Source organism: Symphalangus syndactylus, chromosome 11 (genome assembly GCF_028878055.3).
Source record: "Symphalangus syndactylus isolate Jambi chromosome 11, NHGRI_mSymSyn1-v2.1_pri, whole genome shotgun sequence".
Lineage (NCBI taxonomy): Eukaryota > Metazoa > Chordata > Mammalia > Primates > Hylobatidae > Symphalangus > Symphalangus syndactylus.
In genome coordinates this window covers 63,757,715-63,773,435 of record NC_072433.2, presented here as the reverse complement: position 1 = coordinate 63,773,435, position 15,721 = coordinate 63,757,715, and the positions used below count along the sequence as shown (strand labels likewise).

General features: G+C 44.2%; 1 protein-coding gene across 6 annotated transcripts in view; it reads left to right on the top strand.

Annotated features, from left to right (window-relative positions):
* Positions 1 to 15,721, top strand: part of VPS35L (VPS35 endosomal protein sorting factor like) — a 147,867-nt gene that overhangs the window by 18,169 nt on the left and 113,977 nt on the right. For all 6 annotated transcript variants that reach the window (XM_055299028.2, XM_055299031.2, XM_063612150.1 and 3 more), the window contains exons 4-7: positions 807 to 929; positions 2,778 to 2,802; positions 6,755 to 6,831; positions 9,232 to 9,360. In XM_055299028.2, the coding sequence (XP_055155003.1) occupies positions 807 to 929; positions 2,778 to 2,802; positions 6,755 to 6,831; positions 9,232 to 9,360 (354 nt within the window). The remainder of the gene's footprint in view (positions 1 to 806; positions 930 to 2,777; positions 2,803 to 6,754; positions 6,832 to 9,231; positions 9,361 to 15,721) is intronic.

Genomic DNA, 15,721 nt, shown 5'->3' with positions numbered 1-15,721 from the left:
GACAGGGGAATCGCTTGAACCGGGGAGGCGGAGATTGCAGTGAACAGAGATCACGCCTCTGCACTCCAGCCTGGGCGACAGAGCGAGACTCCGTCTCTTTGCTGGCATAAGGCAATGTGTATTTAAGGTTTTGATGGCTATCACCAAATTGTCCTCCAAAAGGAGTTAACCAGTCTGTATTTCCACCAGTGATGTTGAAGAGGGCCTGTTTCCCTGCATCCGTGCTAGCCTGACATCAGCCAGCATTTTAACTCTGACATTCTGATAGTTGAAAAAGTGGTCTTTTCCAACTATCCTTTCCTTAATTTGTAATGAGTTTGAGCATTTTTTGATATGTTTATTGTCCATTTGTGATGAAATGGCCTGAAATTTTTTTTTTTTTTTTTTTGAGATAGAGTCTTGCTCTGTCACTCAGACTGGAGTGCAGTGGTGCAATCTTGGCTCACTGCAACCTCTGCCTTCCAGGTTCAAGCGATTCTCCTGCCTCAGCCTCCTGAGTAGCTGGGACTACAGGCATTCACCTGGCTAATTTTTGTATTTTTAGTACAGATGGGGTTTTACCATGTTGGCCAGGCTGGTGTTAAACCCCTGCCCTCAAGTGATCCATCCACCTTGGCCTCCCAAAGTGCTGGGATTACAGGTATGAGCCACCATGCCTGGCGCTGTAATTTTTTTTATGATAGTAAACCTTGAGACAGGTCTCTTTTATTCCACAGTAAAGGACTATCTGCCTTCTATTTATATATGTATATATTTAAAGATTAAAATGATATTGCTGCTAAAGAGATTATCTTGCCTTTCTTTAGGACAGCTGCAGAAAGAAACGTGATAGAGATGATAACTCCGTTGTAGGATTGGATTTTGAGCCTTGGGCCAACAAACGGGGAGAAATCCTTGCCCGGTATACCACTACTGAGAAGCTGTCTATTGTGAGTACCCGGAGACCCTCTCCCGGGGTCTACTTTGGAGTTAGTAGTAATTTCTTTTTGTTATGTTGCTTCAACTCCTGGGCTCTGTAAGTTTCACTTATTTATTTATTTTTCTACTTCTCTTAAAAGCTCACATATAAGGCTTCACGTAGTATGTCAGTGTTGTTGGCAGAAAAATGTGCTGACAGGTTTCCCAAAAAAATATGTTAAGCATCAGGGATGTGGCACAGGCCAGAGAAAGAATCAGAACAGCAGAGTCTTGTCTTTGGAGGAGGTTTGAATTATGAAGGGAGGAGGTCGGGCACGGTGGCTCACGCCTGTTATCCCAGCACTTTGGGAGGCCAAGGTGGCCAGATCACTTGAGGTCAGGAGTTCGAGACCAGCCTGGCCAACATAGTGAAACCCCGTCTCTACTAAAAAAATTAGCTGGGTGTGGTGATGGGCACCTGTAATCCTAGCTACTCGGGAGGTTGAGGCATGAGAATTGCTTGAACCCGGGAAGTGGAGGTTGCATTGAGCAGAGATCACGCCACTGCACTCCAGCCTTGGTGACAGAGTGAGACCCTGTCTCGAAAATAATTAATTAATTAATTAATTTTAAAAATGAATTAAGGAAGGAGAGCACAACACTGGAGGAGAAAGGTGTCACTCAGTAAGTCCCACATAGCGGGGTTTTCTCCTGGAGCTGGAAATTCACTGTTTCTCTGGATGGCCATTAGGTGAAGTAGTTGGCTTCGGCCTCGAGACACTTAGCTTACCCTCCACTTGGCAAATTGCTATGGAAGGAGAGACTCAGGAGGGCTGAGACCAACGCAGTCGGGTTAATGCCTGTGTCAGTTAGGACTGGGTTCAGTTGCTTAGAACTAAAGTCCCTGCTAACATTGTAAACAAGAATGACCTGTATCCCTCCTTACACTGGAGAAAAGTCTCAAGGAGAGGAGTCCAGGGCTGGTTTGGCAGCTCCAAGGCATCAGGGTTCCACCACATTCTTTCTTGCTCCTCGGCTGTGTTGAGTGTTGCCTCACATTCATGTTGGTAGACAGAGGGAGGAAAGGGAAAGAAAGATGCGCCCCCTCCCATTTAGCAAGACTTCTTGGGGTCCCCCAACACTTTCAGTTACATTTGTCTTGAAGGTGTGGTCATGGGCCACGCGTAGATGCAGGGAGGCTGAGAAATGTAGCAGCGTGTCCATCTACAAATGGGCCTGTGCCCTGGAGGAAGCAGTGAACTCGGCAGGCCACGGGGAACGCTTGGCCACAATGCCTCTTCTCTTCATTTTTTCCTCCCAGGGTAGCAGAACACTCATTGAACAGAATGACAGGCAGAATTGCTGGACTATTTAAATTGAGTCTTTTTTTTTTTTAACTGTACAGAGTTAACTTAGAGCAGTGATTCTCAACCAGGAGTAATTTTTACCCCTGGGTCATCATTTGGCAATATCTAGAGACATTTTTGACTGTCACAGTTGTGGGGGTGGTACTGAGATTTATTGGGGGGAGGCCAGAGATGCGGCTAAACATCCAACGGTACACAGAATTAATCTCCCACAAAAAGTTATCTGGCCTCAAATGACGATAGTGTAGAGGGTGATAAACCCTGATGCAGAGTAGGTTAAAAATAGTTCTATTATGTGACTCTGCTGGCATATCAAAAATTTTAGTATTTGTCTGCTGCCTTTGAGAGCCCTGACTTGAGTAGAAATTTGAATCTCCAGTGGTTTTTAGTGACTGTATTTTCCTTCTTTGAATATATATTTCTTTCTCTTGGGTATGTAAATGGCTTTGTTGGAAAACAGTGAACATACTGCCTTAGATTTTTAAAATATTAATGAATTTTATGTCTCTGCAGAATCTGTTTATGGGATCTGAAAAAGGTAAGATGAGTTTGTTGTTGTTTTGATGGGAAAATTCTGGCATTACTTTTAATATAATTTTACAAAGGAAAAAAGTTTATGTGATATGATTCTGATGTTTGATTCAGTTGGAGCTGCTATTTCTTAGATTGTGGATAGACATAGAAATAAAATACATATTTAGAGCATGAATTAAAAAAATACCAAATACCAGCACTTTGGGAGGCCAAGGTGGGCAGATCACCTGAGGTCAGGAGTTCGGTACCAGCCTGGCCAACATGGTGAAATCCCATCTCTACTAAAAATACAAAAAATTGCTGGGCGTGGTGGTGCACGCCCGTAATCCCAGCTACTCAGAAGGCTGAAGCAGGAGAATCGCTTGAACCTGGGAGGCGGAGGTTTCAGTGAGCCAAGATTGCACCATTGCACTCCAGCCTGGGTGACAGGAGCAAAATTCTGTCTAAAAAAAAAAATATATATATATATATATATATATATATATATATATATATACAGCCAGGCACGATGTCTTACACCTGTAATCCCAGCACTTTGGGAGGCCAAGGCAGGCAGATCACCTGAGGTCAGGAGTTTGAGACCAGCCTGGCCAACGTGGTGAAACCCCATTTCTACTAAAAATACAAAATTTTGCTGGGTGTGGTGGTACATGCCTATAATCCCAGCTACACAGGAGGCTGAGGCAGCAGAATTGATTGAACCTGGGAGGCGGAAGTTGCAGTGAGCCGAGATTGCACTCCAGCCTGGGCAACAAGAGTGAAATTCTGTATTAAAAAAAATATATATATGGCCTGGTGCAGTGGCTCACACCTATAATCCCAGCAGTTTGGGAGGCCAAGGCGGGCAGATCACTTGAGGTCAGGAGTTGCAGACCAGCCTGGCCAACATGGTGAAACTCCGATTCTACTAAAAAAAAAAAAATTAGCCAGGCGTGGTGACAGACGCCTATAATCCCAGCTACTTGGGAGGCTGAGGCAGAAGAATTGCTTGAACCTGGGAGGTGGAGGTTGCAGTGAGCCAAGATCTCTCCATTGCATTCCATTCTGGGTGACAGAGCAAGACTCTGTCTCAAAAAAAAAAAAAAAAAAAATACCAAAGAGGTTACTAGGAGTAAAACATAAGCTTACTGTTTAAGAATTACAGAGGAAGTAGTCTCCCCCTTATTGTGCCTCCCTCACTAACTGGGGTTTAGAGAGCCTTTCCCTTGCCTTAAGTCCTTGTGCAATAAGATATGTTGGTGAGGGGGTCACATGCTTAGTCTTGTAGGCCACTGGTCCCTGAATGCAGTTCTCAGCTTCCTCTCCTAAGACACACAGTCAGAAGCTCTGGACCAGGGTGTCTCAAACTGCCGTGTAGCAGGATTTCCTGAGGAACTTTTGTATGAATGTGGATGCCTGGCCCCCACTTGCTCAATTAATCTTGCAGGATGGGATCCCAGAATTCCTATTTTGATGCTCCAAGGTGATTCTGGAGCAACTGATGGATCATGTGCTGCTGGGTGCAGATGAGCACAATCATAGTTCATTGCAGGTCTCTGATATGGCAGCTGCCATTCTCCCCATGGCTCTGCTGGATGAGACAGCACGTTAGAAATCAAGAGAGTGGGAACAGCTTTGTTATGCACAGAATTTTTTTTTTTGAGATGGAATTTTGCTCTGTCACCCATAATGCAGTGCAACCTCCGCCTCCTGGGTTCAAGCAATTCTCCCACCTCAGCCTTCTGAGTTACTGGGACTATAGGTGTGCACCACCAAGCCCAGCTAATATTTGTATTTTAAGTAGAGACGGTTTCACCACGTTGGCCAGGCTGATCTCAAACTCTTGACCTCAAGTGGTCTGCCCGCCTCGGCCTCCCAAAGTGCTGGGATTACAGGTGTGAACTACCACACCCAGCTTGTTATGGACAGAATTTTGATCCCAGACCATAAAAGGTAAATCATACCAGCACGTACCCACCAGTTTGTAAAGATCAAATAGAGTGATGATACCAAGTGTCTTAGTTTGTTTAGTGGTACTATAAAGGAATACCAGAGGCTGGCTAATTTATAAGGAAGAGAGATTTACTTGGCTTATGGTTCCACAGGCTATATAAGAAGCATGGTGCAGCATCTGCTGTTGGTGAGGGCCTCAGGCTGCTTCCACTTATGGTGAAAGCAAACGAGAGCAGGTGTGTGCAGAGATTGCATGGCAAGAGAAGGGAGGAGAGAGAAGGAGAAGATGCCAGGCTTTTTTCAACAGCCAGTTCTCATGGGAACTAAGAATAAGAACTCACTCATTACTGCAAGGATGGCACCAAGCCATTCATGATGGATCTTCCCTTACAACCCAGACACCTCCCACCAGGCCCCACCTCCAACAATGGGGATCACATTTCAACATGAGACTTGGTATGAATATAGAGCAATAGGAACTCTCATATGCTGCTGGTGGGAATGTAAAATGGCACAACCACCTTGTAGAACACTTTTGCATTTTTTATTTTATTTGAAGACAGGTGCTGTGGTCTGATTGTGCCTAACCCCACTCCCCTGCCCCGATTCATATGTTGAAATCCTAACCCCAAGATGATGGGATTAGGAGATGGGTCCTTTTCAGAGGTGATTAGGTCATGAGGGTGGAACCCTCATGAATGGGATTAGTGCCCTATAAAAGAGGTCCAAGGGCACTCCCCTCACCTCTTCCACCAAGTGAAAACACAGCAGGAGGACATCATCTATGAACCAAACCGGAAAGCAGGCCCTCATCAGGCACTGGGACCTAATCTGCTGGGACCTTGATCTTGGACTTCCCAGCCTTTAGGACTGCAAGAAATACATTGCTCTTATTTATAAGCCACCCACTTTGTAGCATTTTGTTATAGCAGCTCAAAGGGATTAACACAATGAGCCAACCCTTTGATCCAGCATTCCACTACTAGGGGTATCCCCAGATCAGGGGTTGGTAAACTGCATGCTGCAGGCCAAGTCTGGTCCACTGTCTGTTTTTTAAGTACAGCTTTATAGGAACAGAGCCCTATCAATTTGTTTACGTGTTATCTATGCCTGCTCTTGTGCTACAACAGTAGAGTTGAGTAGTTGGAGCAGACACTTTGTGACTCTCAAAACCTAAAACATTTGTCAGGCTTACAAAAAGAGTTCTGCAGCTCGACCCTAAGTCCACATTTCTTTTTTTTTTCTTTCTTTTTTTTTTTTTCTTTTGAGATGGAGGTTACAGTGAGTCGAGATCGCACCACCGCACTCCAGCCTGGGCGACAGAGTAAGACCCCTTCTCAAAAAAAAAAAAAAAAAAGGTACTAGAGCAGAGGCCCCCTTTAGATGGGGGAAGGATTCTGAAATAGATGGCCGCAGAGGGCAGCAGTCAGCTGGATGCATCGCCCTGCCTGATGGCTGGCCTGTGGCCTGGGGGCCTTTCCTTCATCCCTCCACCAGTCCCTGCTGATGGCGAAATTGTGCTGACAGGTGCTGGAAGGAGGCACAGCTAGTCCTGTTTGCTCGAAGACAGGGCTTTGAAGCCCTAGTGTTTCCACCCTGGGTAGACAGTGAGATGGTTGTTTTGTTAGCAGAAGAGCACAATTCTACACTGTGAGTAAGAGCCTAAGAGGGCCTTTTGTTCATAGAAAACAATTAAATGACGGATTTTTGGCATCCTTATCTGGACTGCCTTTCTTTAGGAATAAACAGATGATACAGAGCAAAGTTTGTAAATCTCAAATGCAGCAGTTAACCTCTTTGAGGCTGGCCCACTGGGCTCCCAGGGGCAGCTTCTATGTGGGAAATGTTTCAATGGAATTCTGGTTACATAAGGAAGTTGCTTTGAAAATCTGGGATAGTTTTCTATAATGGAATCATTCCCTTGTGTCTTTATTCACGATGAAGTTTAGAGTGAAAGATGCCTCCGCTGAGGGTATTGGTGCATGAGAAAAGCCACCTGTGTGATGTAAATTCATTCTGTTTAGGCAAAGCCGGGACTGCCACATTGGCAATGTCAGAGAAGGTTCGGACCCGGCTGGAGGAGCTGGATGACTTTGAGGAGGTGAGCAAGTCATTTGTGGAGTGCAGGGAGTGGGAGAGCTTTTCCTTCCTCCTGCCAAGTGAGACCAACCTCAGTGGCTGCTCTTTGATTAATTCCCGGGCTGTGCATTGTGCTTGGTCCTCCTGAGGCAATGACTCCATCCAGGGAAGGGTGCCGGTGTGCAGCTGGCTGAGCTCACAGAAGCCTGACTGGGGCTGCTTTTCTAGAGGCCTGTTTTCTCATTGTGATGCCTGAGCAAGGCTGGGTCGCCTGGCGACAGTGTCTAATGGTAAAAACCAACTGCAAGGCCGGGCACAATGGCTCACGCTTGTAATCCCAACACTTTGGGAGGCCAAGGCGGGAGGATCACCTGAGGTCAGGAGTTCAAGACCAGCCTGACCAATATGGTGAAACCCTGACTCTACTAAAAATACAAAAATTAGCCAGGCGTGGTGGTGGCTGCCTGTAATCCCAGCTACTCGGGAGGCTGAGGCAGGAGAATTGCTTAAACCTGGGAGGTGGAGGTTGCAGTGAGCTGAGATCGCGCCACTGCACTCCAGCCTGGGCGAAAGAGTAAGACTTTGTCTAAAAAAAAAAAAACCCAACTTCAGTCACCTCCCTGAGAAGCAGCCTTATGGAGTACAAAGACCTTGCTTTGCAACAGACGCTGTTCTGGCTGGCTGGATATGGCCCATAGGAATCTTTTAATTGGCCTACATGTACTTTGAAAAAAAAGTGAGTCTTTTGCCAACACTTAAACATTGGTAAATGTAACCAACAAATACAGAATTTCTTGAAAAAAAACTTGGCCGGGTGCGGTGGTTCATGCCTGTAATCCCAGCACTTTAGGAGACTGAGGCAGGTGGATCTCCTGAGGTCAGGAGTTCGAGACCAGCCTGGCCAACGTGGTGAAACCCCGTCTCTACTAAAAATACAAAAATTAGCTGGGTGTGGTGGCGGGTGCCTGTAATCCCAGCTACTCGGGAGGCTGAAGTAGGAGAATTGCTTGAACCCAAGAGTTGGAGGTTGCAGGTCACTCTGTCGCCCAGGCTAGAGTGCAGTGGTGCAATCTCAGCTCACTACAACCTCTGCCTCCTAGGTTAAAGCAATTCTCCTGCCTCAGCCTCCCAAGTAACTGGGATTATAGGCACGTGCCACCATGCCCAGCTGATTTTTGTATTTTTAGGTGAGACAGGGTTTCACCATGTTGGCCAGGCTGATCTCAAACTCCTGACCTCAAATGATCCACCCGCCTCGGCCTCCCAATGTGCTGAGATTATAGAGGTGAGCCACCATGCCCGGCCTACTCTTACTTCTTTAATAAAGAGTTTTCCACTTTGGATTGTAGGAAATATACATATAAACGTTGGTTCCAGGTCTCATCATGTGTGTTCGCATGACCTTCACTCCTGTGAGTTGTGTGAAGAGCCTCTTAACAATAGCCCAGGGTTAAGGAGCATCTTCTGTGCGTCAGGGACTGTGCCAAGTCTTTACCTACATGGTTATTTCATCCCCATGACAATCCCTTGCTCAGCTGCCAAGGGTTTTGCTATGGTTGTCTTTCTGTACTGATTACTCTCTCCTTGGTCTAATTAACACCCCCACACTCTGCAGTACTTGTACTCCCCTGAGAGTTTGTCTCAATTATCACTCCTCCAGGAAGCCATTCCTGATCCCCCATCACAGTTTACAGTCTATTTCTTTGTTACCATATTTCTTCCAGTCTGAGATGTACCATTTATCTCACATTTGAATATCTCTGAAATTGGGGTATATGTTCCTCAGTTGGTTCCCATCAGTGATCAGCATATTTTTCTTCCTTAGTAGCCCATGAAACAGTTGTGCTATTTCCAATGGGCACCTCAGATCCAGTGAACTATGATATGTGTCCCCATAGAATTGTATTTTCTCCTGAGCATTTATCTCAGTTTGAGTTAATATCCAACTGTCTTCAGTATCTTAAGCTCCATTAGTGCTGAAATACCCTGTCATGTCTTATTGCTTGGGAATCTTGAGCAAAAATGTCTTTGTATCTCGAGCATTTAGTCCTATGTCCTGCACACAGGAGGCCCACAGTTGGTTTAATGAGGTAAGTCTTGTTACCTCAATTCACAGATGAGGCTGTGAGAGGAAAGTAGTGACCCAGGGTCACACAGCTACTTGGTGACTGAGGTAGGAGGTGGCTTAGGTCTGACTTACTTCCAAGGCCAGCCTTTCAACCCACAGCACTCTGTCCATCTTTGTCAGAAAACTCAAAAGAACCTCTTTGATTGCAAATTGCAAGGCAAAGCTGTCAATCCTGGCGGGGATATGAGGAAAATTTAGAGACCAAAACTCAGCCAATACCTAGTATTCTTTATAAGGGTGTAGTTGAGCAATATTTTTCCTGCTATGCCTTCACCTTCTGCCTTCTCCCCACAGGGTTCCCAAAAGGAGCTGTTGAACTTGACTCAGCAGGATTACGTGAACCGCATAGAGGAGCTCAACCAATCGCTGAAGGATGCCTGGGCCTCAGACCAGAAAGTGAAGGCTCTAAAAATAGTCATCCAGGTTAGATTTGGTGATCCCCCCGCCCCCACCCAGAATTTCCTATGTAAAATTCCACTGTGAGACTTAGAGTTTTCAGGGGCCTGCCTGCAGGGTCTTACCCTTGTTTTTTCATCCCTTTCGTTTTCATATACTTCCTGTGAAAAGCCATGATTATGAATCCGTGTTTTTATGAGATGGCTAATCCCAGGGTTACCATGTGCAGCTGCACAGGTTGTACACTGCACAACTCCAGGAAGCACTCTTCACCCTAGGTTACAGAATTGATGATACCCTATGTGTCGTGCAGTACATTAACCATGGTGCAACCCCTGACATATTTATGATTTGTACACACTAAAGATTGAGCAACTTTCTTTTGGGATTCCTTGACTGCATTGGCTTGGTATCTTTGGAATTAATGACGTATGTCCCTAATAAATGAATATTTCAGACATATTATGCATGCTTATGTGACAAGGAGAAGAAGTTTACAGCATTGGGAGAGGTACATACATTGAATCTTCTTTGTTGACAAATTTGTTAAGCCAGTGACAATTCATGAACCACAAGAACAAGTACTATGTGGAAAACAGCTTATATTTCTTGGTCCTAAAGATCCTGCTATCTCAGCAAAATGTGCTCAGAAGCACATTTGGAAAGGAATAATTCATTAAGTTATCATTTTCAAAGCAGAGTCAACAAAGGATTTCTGAACTGCCATTTTAGTTCAAAAGGACAGATCCCATTCTCATTCCATGTTATGATAATGTGACATTTGTTTTCTCACATGTTCTTTTGAAAGACAGGAGAGTCAGGGAGTCTTCACACTGGACACTCGAAGTCTTTTAAGATGACTCCTTCTATAGTAGGGGTGATTTCTTTGGTCTTTCATGGTGGGAGGCAAACCCACGCCTGTTTCTCTTCAATCACTGTTGTTAGTTTACAGAGTAAATAGTCCCGAAGGCCAGGCCTCTCATCCTGGAAGCCCATGGAGAGAGTTGCTTGCTGAGTGTCCCGAGTGAGAAACTATCTGAACTAACAAGTGCTTCTTCACAATATTTGCATTGGCAGCATCTCTCCATAGATTATTATAGTTTCGAATCGTGTCTTCTAAGAGGTTTACACCTGGGAGAGATTTGATTCATGTCTTCACAAACAAAATAATCATAAGTGTGTTTCATCAGCTCCACATCTGGCTAATAGTAACGATTCAACAATACATTAAGGACTGCCTTCTTTATCCAAAAGACATAGTCAAGGCTGGGCACAGTGGCTTACATCTGTAATCCCAGCGTGTTGGGAGGCTGAGGCAGGTGGATCACTTGAGCGCAGGAGTTTGAGACCAGCCTGGCCAACGTGGTGAAACCCATCTCTACTAAAAATACAAAAATTAGCCAGGCTAATTTGCTATATGGTGAAATTTTTTTGTGTGTGTTGGGGGGGTACCCGGTGGCTGCTTTACTAAGGCATATTTTACGTATCATAAAGTCCACCCATTATAAGTGTGTAATTCAGTGATTTTTTTTTACTAAATTTATAGAGTTGTGCAACTAACATGCAATCTAGTTTTAAAACATTTTTATACCTCCCCAGATTCCCCCAAGCCTGTTTGTAATCAAACCCCACTGCCATACCCAACCCCAGAAAACCACAAGTCTGTTTTCTGCCTCTATAAATCTGCCTTTCCTGGACATTTCATATACATGGGATTATTCAGTAGATAATCTTTTGGATCTGGCTTCTCTCACATAGTATAATGTGCCTTTTTAATTGATACATAATAATTCTACATATTTATGGGGTACAGAGTGATAGTTTGATATATGTATTCCGTGTGCAATGATCAAATCCAAGTAATTAGCATATTCATCACCTCACACGTCTCTGATTTCTTTGTGTTGGGAACATTCAAAATCTTCTCCTCTAGCTATTTGAAAATACACAATAAGCTGGGCCTGGTGGCACACCCCTGTAATCCCAGTTACTTGGGAGGCTGAGGCACGAGAATTGCTTGAACATGGGAGGTGGAGGTTGCAGTGAGCTGAGATCGCACCACAGCACTCCAGCCTGGGTGACAGAGTGAGACTGTCTCAAAAAAAAAAAAGAAAGAAAAGAAAATACACAATAAATTTTGAACTGTAGTCACCCTAGGTGCTGTTGAACACTAGAACTTATTCCTCATATGTAGCTGTAATTTTGTACCTATTAACCAACCTCTTTGTTCTCCCCTTGCCCCTACCCTTCCCAGCCTCTAGTTGTCGCTGTTCTACTCTCTACTTCTATGAGCTCAACTTTCATAGCTCCCACATATGAGTGAGGACATGCAGTATTTATCTTTCTGTGCCTATTTCACTTAACATGATGGCTTCCAGGCTCATTTGTGTTGCTGTGAATTACAGAGTTTCATTTTTTTATGGCCAAATAATGTTCCTGTGTGTACCATGTTTTCTTTATCCATTCATCCATTTGTGTACATTTAGATTGATTTCATATCTTAGCTATTATGAATAGTGCTGCAATAAACATGGTACTGCTAGTATTTCTTTGATATACTGATTTTCTTTTCTTTAGATGATAACCTAGTTGTGGGATTACTACATCATATGGTAGTTCTATTTTTAGTTTTTTGAGAAATTTCCATACTGTTTTCTAGAATCGTTACACTAATTTGCATTTCTACCCACAGTGTATAAGAGTTCCCTTTTCGGCTGGGTGTGGTGGCTCACGCCTGTAATCCCAGCACTTTGGGAGGCTGAGGCAGGTGGATCACCTGAGGTCAGGAGTTTGAGACCAGCCTGGCCAGTGTGGTGAAACCCCATCTCTACTAAAAATACAAAAATTAGCTGGGCATGGTGGCAGGTGCCTGTTAATCCCAGCTACTTGGGAAGCTGAGGCAGGAGAATCGCTTGAACCCAGGAGGCGGAGGTTGCAGTGAGCCAAGATTGCACCATTGCACTCCAACATGGGTAACGAGCAAAACTCTGTCTCAAAAAAAAAAAAAAAAAGAATTTCCTTTTCTCTGTATTCTTATCAGCGTTTTTTTTCTTTTTTTTTTTTTCTTAAGAGATGAGGTTGCCCAGGCTGGAGTGCAGTGGCTATTCACAGGCATGATCATACTGCATTACAGCCTAGAAATCCCAGACTCAAGTGATCCTCCCACCTCAGCCTCCCAAGTAGCTGGGACTGTAGGCACATACCACCATACCCATCCTATTTTTGTCTTTTTGATAGTAGCCATTTTCATGTGGTTTTCATTTGATGATTCCCCTGATGATGAGTGATGCTGAGCATGTTTTCACATACTTGTTGGCTAATTTGTGTATCATCTTTTGAGAAATGTCTCTTCAGCTCTTTTGTCCACTTTTTAATTGGATTATTTTTTTCGGCATAATATGTTTGAGGTTCATCCACATCATATTACGTGTGGGTACTTTGTTCCTTTTTACTGCTGAATTGTATTCTAATGTGTAGTTATCTTAACAAGTTGATGGGCATTTGGGTTGTTCCCACTCTCTGGCTGTTATGAATAATGCTGTTCTGCACATTTGCATACAATTATTTGCATGGACTTACGTTTTTATTACTCTTAGGTAAAATTTTAGGAATGGAATTGCTGGGTCATATGGTAAGTTAGGATTAACTTGTTGAGAAACTGCCAAACTATTTTCCAAATGGCTGTACCATTTACATGAGGGTTCTGATTCCTCCACATCTTCTCTGACACTTGGCATTGTCCATCTTTTTTTCTGTTTTCTTTTTTTTTTTTTTTTCAGACAGGGTTTCACTCTGTCACCCAGGCTGGAGTGCAGTGGTATGATCATAGCTCACTGCAGCCTCAAACTCTGGCCTCAAGAGATCCTTCCACCTCAGCCTCCTGAGTAGCTGGGACTACAATTGGCCACAACCATGCTCAGTTTATTTTTAAAAAAATTTTTTATAGAGACAGGGCCATGCTGTGTTGCTCAGTCTGGTCTTGAACTCCTGGCTTCAAGTGATCTTCCCATCTCAGCCTCCCAAAGTGCTGGGATTACAGGTCTGAGCCATCACACCTGGCCTATCACTTTTGTTATAACCCTCCTACCATCCTAGTGGGTTTGAAGTGGTACTTCATTGTGGTTTTAATTTGTATATCCCTAACAGTGATGTTGAGCATCTTTGTACGTGCTTATTGGCTATTTGTATATCTATGGTGAAATGTCTATTCAAGGCCTGCCCATTTAAAAATTGTGTTATTTGGTTGAGTTATAACAATTTTTTTTTCTTTGGGAGACAGGGTCTTGCTGTGTGACTCCAGATGGAGTGCAGTGGTGCCATCACAGCTCACTATAGCCTTCACCTCCCGGGTTCAAGTGATCCTCCCATCTCAGCCTCCCCAGTAGCTAGGACTATAGATATGTGCTGCCACACCCGGCTAATTTTTAAATTTTTTGTAGAAATGGAGGGTTTTACTTTGTTGTGCAGGCTGGTCTCAAACTCCCGTGCTCAACTGATCCTTTCATCTTGGCCTCCCAAAGTGCTAGGATTACAGGCATGAGCCAATGCACCTGGCCAGTTGTAACAATTCTTTATATATTTTTGACACTATTTCTTTGTCAAATATGGGATGTCCTAGTCTGTGACTTGTCTTTTTGTTTTCATAATTGTGTCTTTGAAGTGCGGAAGTATGTACGTATGTATGTATTTATTTATTTTTTTGAGACAGAGTTTTGCTCTCGTTGCCCAGGCTGGAGTGCAGTGGCGTGATCTCAGCTCACTGCAACCTCCGCTTCCTGAGTTCAAGCGATTCTCGTGCCTCAGCCTCCTGAGTAGCTGGGATTACAGGCACCCGCTACCACGCCCAGCTAATTTTTGTATTTTTAGTAGGGATGGGGTTTTGCCATGTTAGCCAGGCTGGTCTCAAACTCCTGACCTCAAGTGATCTACCTGCCTTGGCCTCCCAAAGTGCTGGGATTACAGGCATGAGTCACTGTGCCCAGTCAGAAGTTTTTACTTTCAGCTGCATTCTCAATTTTCTCTTTTTAGCTTATGCTTTTATAGTTGTATCTAAGAACTCTTTGCCTAGCTCAAGGTCATGAAGATTTTTTTGTTTTCTTCTAGAAGTTTTATAACTGTAGCACTTACATTTAGGTCAGTGGTTCATTTTGAATTACTTTTTATATATGGTATAAGGTAAGGATCTAAATAATTTTTTTTTGCATGTGGAGCTACAGTTGTCTCAGCAACATTTGTTGAAAAGACTATTGTAGTAGTCCATTCTTGCATTGTTATAAAGAACTACCTGAGACTGGGTAATTTATGAAGAAAAGAGGTTTAATTGACTCACAGTTCTGCAGGCTGTGTAGGAAGCATGGCTGTGGAGGCCTCAGGGAACTTAAAATCGTGGCGGAAGGCAAAGGGGAAGCAGGTACATCTTTCCATAGCAGAGCAGGAGAGAGAGAGAGAGAGAGGGAGAGCGCAAACAGGGAGGTGACACAGGTTTTCAAACAACCAGAACTGTCTCACAGGAACAGCAAGCGGAAAGTCTGCCCTATGGTTCAGTTACCTCCCACCAGGCCTTTCCTCCAACACTGGGGATTACAATTCAACATGAGATTTGGGTGGGAACACAGAGCCAAACCATATTAATTATCTTTGTCTCTACTGAGACCTTGGCACTTTTGTTAAAAATCAATTGACCAAGGCCGGGCGTGGTGGCTCATGCTTGTAATCCTAGCACTTTGGGAGGCCGAGGTGGGCGGATCACCTGAGGTCGGGAGTTCAAGACCAGCCTGACCAACATGGAGAAACCCTGTCTCTACTGAAAATACAGAATTAGCTGAGTGTGGTGGTGCATGCCTGAAATCTCAGCTACTTGGGAGGTTGAGGCAGGAGAATCACCTGAACCTGGGAGGCAGAGGTTGCGGTGAGCCAAGATTGTGCCATTGCACTCCAGCCTGGGCAACAAGAGTGAAATTTCGTCTCAAAAAAAAAAAAAATTGACCACTGGTGGCAAATTCAGACTACTTAAAAAACAAAAAAACAAAAATCAATCGACCATAAATGTAAGGGTTTATTTCTGGACTCTCACTGTCATTCTGTTGATCCATAAGTCAATCCTTACGCCAGTTCCACATTGTCTTTTTTTTTTTTTTTTTTTGAGACAGAGTCTTGCTCTGTCACCGAGGCTGGAGTGCAGTGGCGTGATCTCTGCTCACTGCAACCTCTGCCTCCCAGGTTCAAGCGATTTTCATGCCTTAGCCTCCCCAGTAGCTGGGATTATAGGTGTGTGCCACCACACCTAGCTAATTTTTGTATTTTTAATAGAGGTGGGGTTTCACCATGTTGGCCAGGGTGGTCTCAAACTCCTGACCTCGAGTGATCCACCCACCTCGGCCTCCCAAAG